A 9,319-nucleotide genomic window follows, 5' to 3' on the forward strand; every position below is an offset into this window, starting at 1 on the left:
TCAGTTGACCAGCATGAGTCAGGAAGGTTTCAGAGCTTTACCTGATAGACCCTCCTAATTGTTCAAGCAGCCATCACACACAAAGAAGTAGTTTGTGTTTTAACTCGAGACGAAAAGAGACTGTTCATCTGATACTTCTTATCTCTTGCACATAAAAGTCAAGATGTGTGCATTTTTTGCAGGCTGTTCCAAGGAAATATTTTGTTGCACATAGTTCAGCTCTCAAAGCTGTAGAATGCAGGAATTAAACCCATACAGTTACGGAAGGGAACTTTGCTGTGGGTCATATGAGGGTTTTTTCACTGGAAGGGGCAGGCCAGCAGATTTGGAGAACGGGGGCAAAACCATCTGAGGCCCCACGCCAGGCTTGGAGAAGCAAAGGCAGCAGTGTAGTTAACATCTTGGGAGCCAGACCACAGCACTCTGAGCTCAGGCCCAGCCCCACCCTGGAGCATCCCTAGATGTCAGGACTGCACTGAGACTTCTGCCCTGGGTGAGGGAGGGTTCCGTTTATGGGAACGGGACCCCCGGGGTTGCGCAGTTCACAGCCTGCCAACAGTGTGCTTTCCATCCCTCGCCCAGGCTCTGACTGCTTTCACTGCAACATGTCCTTCCTGGTCTCCCTGTGTCCGCTTTGACCTGGTACAAGCCATCCTCTGTCCTGCCATCAAACAAGAACATCCGAAATGTAGATCTGATCTGTCTCTGTCCAGCTTAGAAATTCTGTGGTGGTTTCCTACTGACTACCAGATCACATCGGTCTTCCTTAGTATGGCGTGCTTGGCCCTTCAGAAGAGGGCTGTGCCGCTTGCCTGGCCTTCCCTCGTGCCACCGTGCGCACAGATGACACTGCGCTCTGGGCACAGTGGCCTGTGTCAGCTTGCCCTCGCACACGCCCCACTCTTTCATGTTTCTGTGCCTTTGTACTTGTGCTCCACTGTTCTGCAGTGCCCTTCCTTGGTTGTCTGTCCGGCGAACTCTCGCTTATCCCCATAGCACCCAATCCCTCTAGCCTCTCCTGACGGCTCCTCCCCCGTGCCGATGTACTGAATAGTCCCTCTCTTGAGAGCTCTTAATTATAGTACCTTGAATCAGTGGTGCGTGGCTGGGGCTGGGGCTGTGGCTGTTGGGAGTAATTGTTTAGAATTACTGGAGCGTTATGGTGATAGAAAAAAGCAGACCAGCTTTTAGTTGGGTTTGTTAATGTTTTTTAAACTTCTTCAAACAGTCCCCTTGTTACCGGCTCTTAGGGCAGACTGCTCCACTTGGCATGCTATGGCCTAGAAAAGAGTTACATTTTGACTCCATCATAAGACTATGAACTCCTCAAAGCAATAATTGTGTCTTTTTCATTTGGGCATCGTCAATACCCAGCATGGTGCCTGACCTACAGCAGGTGCTGCGTCTAAGCTCATCCTGCAATCCCCAAAGGAGTCCTATCTACTCAGTGAAAAATCTATGAGGCCCTATCTGATACGGCCCCCTCTACTTCCAAAACCCCTCCCCTACTCTCTTTCATTCACTCTTCTCTGGCCGCACTGGCAAGCATGCTTCCACCACAGGGCCTTTGCACTGGCTCTCCTATCCGCCTGGATCCAGACATCCACAAAGCTTGCTCACTCTACTCTGTCACGTCTTTGCTTGTTTTCTCAGTGAGACCTCTCCCTCACACCCTATTTAAAACTGCAGATCTTTCATCCCTGCCCAGCACTCCCTACCCCTTTTCTCTGTTTTATTTTTCTCCACAACCTGCATTACCATTGAACCCACTATATATTTTACTTATTCATTGTCTTTCTTTCCCCAACAGAATGTCCACTCCCCGAGGGCACTCTGAAACTGCACCCTCACGATCCCTGGCTTACAGGTTCTGCTTTTGCCTGATAACTGGGATCTGGTGGGCTTCTTCTTCTGTGAGCCAGCCCTGTCGCTGGAGTGAAAGGATAATGAATTAGATTAAGCCCAAAGCCTTGGCACCCTTCTGCGGAAGCCACAGGGGAATTCACATCCCTCTGCATGACTTCTGTCCTACCCCTTTTATGGGAGGGTGGTGAAAAGCACACTGAGATGCAAAGGGCAGGTAGCCTGGGAGACTGAAGGAAGATTCTGGACACCTGTGCTTTCCATAACAAGCTACACAGCTTGCACCTGGAGCCAAGAACATTTCACACTCGAACCCCTTCCGAAAGCAAAACAGTACAACTCCCGGAAGAATTTAGTAGGAGACGCCCATGAAGGAAAAATTGGGAACTGAATCTGGGATCTAGAGTCCAGGTTTTTCTCTAATGGTTTTTGCTTCTGTCACTCTCTTTCCCCTAGGAGCATGTGCCCACCTGGCTTCAGAACACTCACATCTACAGCTGGCCGAAGAATAAAAAAAATATCCTGCTGCGGCTGCTCAGAGAGGAAGAGTATGTGGCTCCCCCCCGAGGGCCTCTGCCCACACTTCAGGTGGTTCCCTTGTGACTCCCTCCATCCCCAGATCTCGGGGCCGTGCCACATTTGGGCCCCTGTTCTGACGAGCACTCTTCTGGCTGAGGCTGTGTGGCAGCGTTCAGGGCTGTTGTTTTCAGTCCCTCCCTGAGGGGCCCTCCCACCCCAGAAAACCTGTTCTGCAGGGTCCTCTTCCTCCTGGCCACCCCAGACCTCAAAGGACCTTGTCTTTGAAACAGAGGCCATGGATGCTCTGCATTCCCAGCTTCTTAAGCCCACTGCAGGTTCCTCCTAAGAGTCTGATGTGTCCAGAATGGGCTCTCAGCACTTAGCAAGTAGACAATACAAGTGACGTTGCAATAAATGTCAATGACCACAAACACTCTCCCATCGCTTTGGGCTACTTTTCTGAGTTAGCCAGATGCTGTGTGTCTCCAGACCAAACTGATTCATGTACAAATAATAAAATATTTACTCTTTTGTAAAATTGTGTTTCACTTTTCTCAAAGGACATAGATATATATTAATTTATCTGGGCAGGTGCTTCCAAGGACATCAATAAAGCTGCTTAAATAGAATATTAGACAAATGTAACAGACTACTTTGTATTAAAGGATTGAGGCCAGAGAGTTAAACAATCCTTTTAACTTAATCTTGAAAGCTTTATTCCTGCAGTAGAATTTTTTGAACAAAACAACTTTGTACCACACACAACCATGATTCTAAATAAAATCATAGTGCTTAGGAAGACGAGTACTTATCAACTATAAATAAGAAACTTTGCTGATGAATTGCAAAGAACACTAGTTTTCTTTACATTATAACCTAGATGTCTACTGGGTACAGTGAATGTCTTTGTTTTTCAAACTAGGAAAAGAAAAGAAAAGCTAGTATACCCGAAGTCCTCATTTGTAAGACTCTATGACAAGTACCTTTAGTGTCATAGCATTTGGGACCTGGTAAAACTGATGTGCTTGTTTAGTTAACTCAAAGTGCCTGGAAAACACCCCAGACACAAACATCAAGGCTTCCTCCTCTCTTTTTATTGTTTTTTTTTTTTGGAGGTGACACCATCATTAAAGATTCTACACACAGTTGTACAAAAATGGCATCAGCAATGATTACTCTGAAATGTTTCTAGTGTGTGGAGGTTTAATAATGTGATGTTATTACCGCTTCCTCACTTCGGAGGCCTGTCCTGAGCCCTCAGCCACTATTCCTCCCCGAGGTGAACGATGAGGGAAGTTACCCTGGTCCTCTTGCATTCATCTGCAGGTATGCAGGGGATGGAAGTGGGCTAGGGCTGACTCAGTAAAAATAACCTCTTAGCCTCAAAGCTTTATTCAGACCTAAACTGATGTTAGGGGTGACGTGTGCAGAGTGCAAGGCTAGAGTCTTGTCTGATATTTAGTGACTAACTGAAAACTTAAAACGTGATTTTTAATTTCAGTGACTGGTTTCAGAATATCTGCCTGGTTAGTTCAATTTCTGTATTATTCAAAGGAATCTCAGTTCATGGCTACAGTCAAAGTATTAGACTAGCTCTTTCTCGCTCAGTGACCCCCAGAATTGTTGTTGATACCCTTTTTCTTTGCTTCCTATTAAACAAATCACCTGTTTAAAGACTGAGCTCTTCTCGGAGCCGTGTCTGCGAGGGAGGCAGGTCCTCCATTTCGAACATTCCAGACCTTGTTTCATGATGTTTTGCCAGGAGCCTTCTTAACCTCAGTCACTTCATCTGCCACCTCTGCCACTTTGCCAAATGCCCCATTGTCACCATCACCTTTGCCAAATGAATTGCAAAGTCCTGTGACCACTGGGAAATGATCCAGAGTCTCTCAAAACACACGATCTTTCTGTTTCTTCTTAATGAACCAAGAAGAATCAGTGAGACCCACCTCCTAGAGGCAAATGAAAGAGAAGGAAGGTTAGACTGTGGGAAAATGCCACAAAGAAGAAATGCCTCTCCCCCTGAAGAATTATGCAATATTTTTCAAGGTACATCGTTCTATAAGGGCCCACCAACCAAATAAACCACCACCAGAACGAGAAAGGATGAATGAAATCACCAACAAAAATTTATTTCCCATATCATTTATTTCTGCCGGGGAATCTTCAGTCTGGAAAGGACCCTAGAAATCGTGCACCTCTGCAGTTTTGTTTTAGGCATGAGAAAAGTGAGGTGCAGAGGAACCGTGGCTCCGCTAAGCTCACCCTTGGGCTAGAACACCCTGGCTTCCAGTCTACAGACATTTATTCGGTGAACCTAGAAAACTTTCTGGGTTTTGATGGTAGATTTATTCAACAAATGACCCAGTATCTCCTGGAGGTAAACTGAGCCTCATGAACGTAGGAGAAGGCTGAGGGAAGATGCACCCCTGTCCTCTGGTGGCTGGAGGATTAAACGATCATGTTGCAACTTGTTCTGTGGGAAATCCTTTGGGGGGTTAATTATTGCTGTACGGAGGGTGACTTTTCTTGAAGTAGTTTGGCATGTTTATTTTATCCTGCTATTCTGTGAAACCAAGGCACAATTGAAAAGATCTTGACACCTTTCAGAAGCTTACAGACAAAACCCGCCAGTAGATCGATTTCTTTTCGTTGTATCTGGCCAATCTCCAAAACAACAACAATGAAAAGGCTTTTATTTTTTAACACTGTGATAGTCATCTTTCCCTCTCTCTTCTTCTTTTCTGTTTTTTCTCCCTCCCTCTCCTAATTCTACATGAGTGGTACTCGTTGGAGTAATACTTAGCTGTTTGGAACACCTGCATTACCCTTCATGAGAAATGTGTGGGTCTGGCTAACTCTCCTTTGGGTGGAGGGAGGCTGCAAGAAGGGAGGCACATCAACAACACAAAGGAGCCTCGCTCATTCAATACAGCTGGCACTGGGGAGGCCTGGTGCCCAGGCAGGACAGCATGTTCCTAACTTCATACTGATTTGTTCCATTTTCTATTGCAAAAGGCTTTTCAGATAGAATCGCTGGTGGGAGGCTTTCGCAGACCCTGGGCAGTCACATGCTGCCCACCCACCCACGTGAGCCACAGCCCCTCCGTCTGTGATGGTTCATTTGCTCCCAAATCTTTAGCCTCAAGCCAAGCAGGTGGGACCTGTAAGAGGAACGCTATAGTGTAGTTTAGTTCTCTATTTAACTGCCCAAGAAGCTTCTGAGTTTGGGGCTAGGTCACACTTACTGCAGTGTGTAGGAAGTGATAGTTGAGCCTTTGCTAAACAATGAAAGTCTTGGAGGAGCGAAGTGTACCTGGGCAAAGGTGACCATGTTCTGGACCTGCCTGCTCTTTTCTAGAAACGTTTGTACGGAAGGAGTAATTGCAGCCCCCAGATCTCCCAGGACTCGTAAACTAAGACCAAGAGGGCACACACTTCTTGTCCCTGGCCTGACCTCCTTTGCTCCCTTCACCAGGAAGGTGCTGACGACGGTAGATGGCAGGTGGGGGGGGGAGGGAGAGGGAGTGGGAGAGGGAGGGCGGCGAGAGTGAGAGAACTCATGCCTGATGGATCCCATTAGGCTTAGTGTGCAAAGCAAGTTGAGATGAAGTAGCTGCTCTGGTATGCGTCCAAAACTGCTGTTCTATTTTTAGTGTCTCCCGCGTGCTTCTTAGCCCCGCGTTGTGCGCCTGGGCACCTGGATCTGCAGCGAAACATGGAACTGAGCCACTCATTTGTAAAGCTGGAAGGAAGGAGGCCGTTGATGCGGGGCTTGTTTATCGCTGACAGGGAAGGGAGACCTGGAATGTTAATGAGGACGGCTCTCTGAAGCATGCCTTCATGGTTAGCCAGGAGTTCAAAGGAAGAGGCAGGCTCAGTCCTGTGCCGAACAAATGTGAACCGTTGATAGAGGGAAGGAGAAATCAATTATGCTGTCGCAGGCCTCCATGTCATTGTGTTGCAGTTGTTAGGAAAGGTAGGACAAGGACCAGATCTCAAAAGGAAACAAAGCCACATGGCCTTGAAGTATAACGAGTTTGCCATGGCAACTGATGGAAATGAGCCTCCCGGGCACTGAGCAGGTGTGTTATCTTACAGAATAAATATACTTCTCTCACTCCCAGGTTTTTATAATAAAACCTGTGTTTGGATTACTTTCCCCTCCTCTGTTACCCAGAGAAGCTGGCTGTTGCTCAATCAGCCCAAGGCTCTAGTGAGGGAAATGGAATTGGTGTTATCAAAAGGGCTGCTTTCGAAAAGCTGGCGCTCGGCTTGGCTGCCAGCCTCGTAGCTGAGCAGCAGCTGGGCCACAGGTACCTGTCTGGCTTTTGCCACCTTCCAGGTGACGCCCGGCACACAAATCCACCTGGTCACGCATTCATTGAGGCGTGACGGGGAGGCCCAGCTCTCATGCTGGCACGGTGGTCAAAAGCTGCATTGTTCCAGGGGGAGGAGAAATGTGAGAAGGTGAGTCAGGGACCCAACCAATTTTCAGCATCCTGTGTTATCCGGGATAGGGGTCAAGGGTTCCTTGAGTTTAGAGATTAACAGATTCTATCTTCCAATCTGTTGTTATAACAAAGTTCAGTTACTCAGAAACTTGCAGAGAGCTGCTGTTTCCCTGAGCTTTAAATCATCCCTCTCAAATGGGGTCTGGGGTGGCAGATTCTCGTGTCTGAAATGTACACAAAATGAGATTTTATAAAACGCTCCTGAGTCAGAAAGAAAAGTTGACTTTGTACTGTTACAAGGCCAAAAATAATACAGCAGGGTAGTCCTATTTTCATTGCTCTCACTTTGTGACTAAAAGAAAACTTCCACTCTGGCTTCCAATTGATTTTCAAAGCAAGATGCTCATTCATAAGAGGCTCCTAGAACACGGACAATTCTAAACTAGGTTTGGGCAAAACAGCCAGCCGGAGGAGAATTGCGCAGTCAGGGCCAGCCAGCTGAGTGCAAAACTCTCAGGCAGCAGTTAATGCTCCACAGCACCTAAACCCCATCCCCTGCTTCTGTATGGGCTCCTTCTTTCCTCCAACGAGATGCCCAGCATCAGCTCCTGCCCCTCTTGTAGAGTCCTGTTCCCCCAGACGATGCCCCGGCTGCCCCTCCACACATCACCTTATCTTTGACCCTAATAAGAAAAAATAATGACTGCCTGAAGAATGAATTTAAGCTGTGGTGTCAGTGTGGAAAGGGTTCCATGCACTAGCCCTCCCAGGCAAAGTGGTAACACCAAGTCCAGGCGCTAAACCATGCTGTGTAGTATGCTTGGGGGGGGCATTCCAAAGTGAGCGGGCAGGGCCTTCCCACAGTCACGTTTTTAAAATTCAAGATTCTAAACTAGGTCTTTGGATACCAGCCTATACTTATTCTTTGAAAAGACACGTGAAGCAGAGGTCTCTGATACCCCAGTGTGAGCATGAAAGTCCTGGTTCCATCCTGCTACCATTTCTTTTTTTTTTAAATTAATTAATTAATTTATTTATTTTTGGGTGTGTTGGGTCTTCGTTTCTGTGCGAGGGCTTTCTCTAGTTGTGGCAAGCGGGGGCCACTCTTCATCGCGGTGCGCGGGCCTCTCACTGTCGCGGCCTCCTCACTGTCGCGGCCTCTTGTTGCGGAGCACAGGCTCCAGACGCGCAGGTTCAGTAATGTGGCTCACGGGCTCATTTGCTCCGCGGCATGTGGGATCTTCCCAGACCAGGGCTCGAACCCGTGTCCCCTGCATTGGCAGGCAGACTCTCAACCACTGCGCCACCAGGGAAGCCCCTGCTACCATTTCTAATGAAACTGTCATGTAAAAGCTAAACCAGAAAGGTCAGGGGTGTGGTGGGGTATGGGGAGGTTTAAGCAGCGGTGAGTCACAGATCAGCAACCAACATCCAGTTATTTACTAAATGCCTACTGTGTGCAAGGGGCTTATGCTTGGCACAAAGATCAGTGATACATGCTCTTGCCCTCCAATTATTTAAAATCTAACTGGGGAGAGAGGCCATCATGTGAAAAGAGATTACCCAAGGCAGCATACAGTAGATGCTAAGCAAATGGGCCAGCTGGTCCCTTTTCCCTGCTCCTCACTATGATCGGGGACTGAGCTCTCATTTATGCAGTTTCAAGGTCAGATTTCAAAGAAGCAGATGATTGGAGACTTTTCCTAATAAATAGAAGATGTGCTCACTCCTCTCCGCATACACCTTTTAGATTATAATATTCAGGCCCTATAAATCACCATGTAAATGAGATCTGAGTTAGGAGACGGAATTTAAGAAATGGGGAAGTATAAAAATGCATCACAGAGTGTGCATATTAAACCAGTAAATGACAGTGCAGCCCACAGGGCATACATCAGGCCTCTCTAAAGAGCAGCTTAGACCCGTGCCTCAAGAAGCGCCAGACAATACTGTAGTGGCAAGGTGAGGAAGTGCTTTTTACACTGCGGCCTCCACATCTGGGGGAGCAGAAACCTAGCCGGTGCTGGGATCAGCTGCGAGAGAGCAAAGGGATTTCTGCACTCTGTTGGGTAGGGTCTGGGGCGTGTTCGAAGTTGAGTCTGTCAGCTAAATATACAGGTAACTGAGTGAGAGAGCAGAGAATGATAATGTGCTGGAATGGGAAGAGAGACTTTCTCCATGAATGAGTATCGGCATGGTCCAGTTTCCCCAGACAAAATCTGTGGCAGAAAACCGACCAAGCTGATCTGTGATGTGTCTTGACATGTTTCGTACTTGAGTGAGTGGTAATCAGACAAACCTGAGTTTGAATCCCTGTTCGCTTAAAAGCTGTGTGATCTTTGGCAAGTTACTTTACCCCTCAGAGTCTCAGCCATTGAAATGGGGACAACAGAACCAACTCCTAGGGGGGGTTGTCAGGATAAGGTAAGATGGGTGATATAAAGCTTCTAGAATAGTGCCTGGCACATAGTAAATAATAAATT

General features: G+C 47.3%; 1 protein-coding gene across 2 annotated transcripts in view; it reads left to right on the forward strand.

Moving 5' to 3' along the window:
• The window catches only part of TRAF3IP2 (TRAF3 interacting protein 2), a 41,274-nt gene extending 38,370 nt beyond the window's left edge, over positions 1-2,904 (forward strand). For both annotated transcript variants that reach the window (XM_061206995.1, XM_061206994.1), the window contains exon 9: positions 2,320-2,904. In XM_061206995.1, coding sequence (XP_061062978.1) covers positions 2,320-2,466 — 147 coding nt within the window. In that variant the 3' untranslated portion in view covers positions 2,467-2,904. The remainder of the gene's footprint in view (positions 1-2,319) is intronic.
• The last annotated feature ends 6,415 nt before the right edge of the window (positions 2,905-9,319 follow it).

This window comes from Eubalaena glacialis, chromosome 12 (genome assembly GCF_028564815.1).
Source record: "Eubalaena glacialis isolate mEubGla1 chromosome 12, mEubGla1.1.hap2.+ XY, whole genome shotgun sequence".
Taxonomy (NCBI): Eukaryota; Metazoa; Chordata; class Mammalia; order Artiodactyla; family Balaenidae; genus Eubalaena; species Eubalaena glacialis.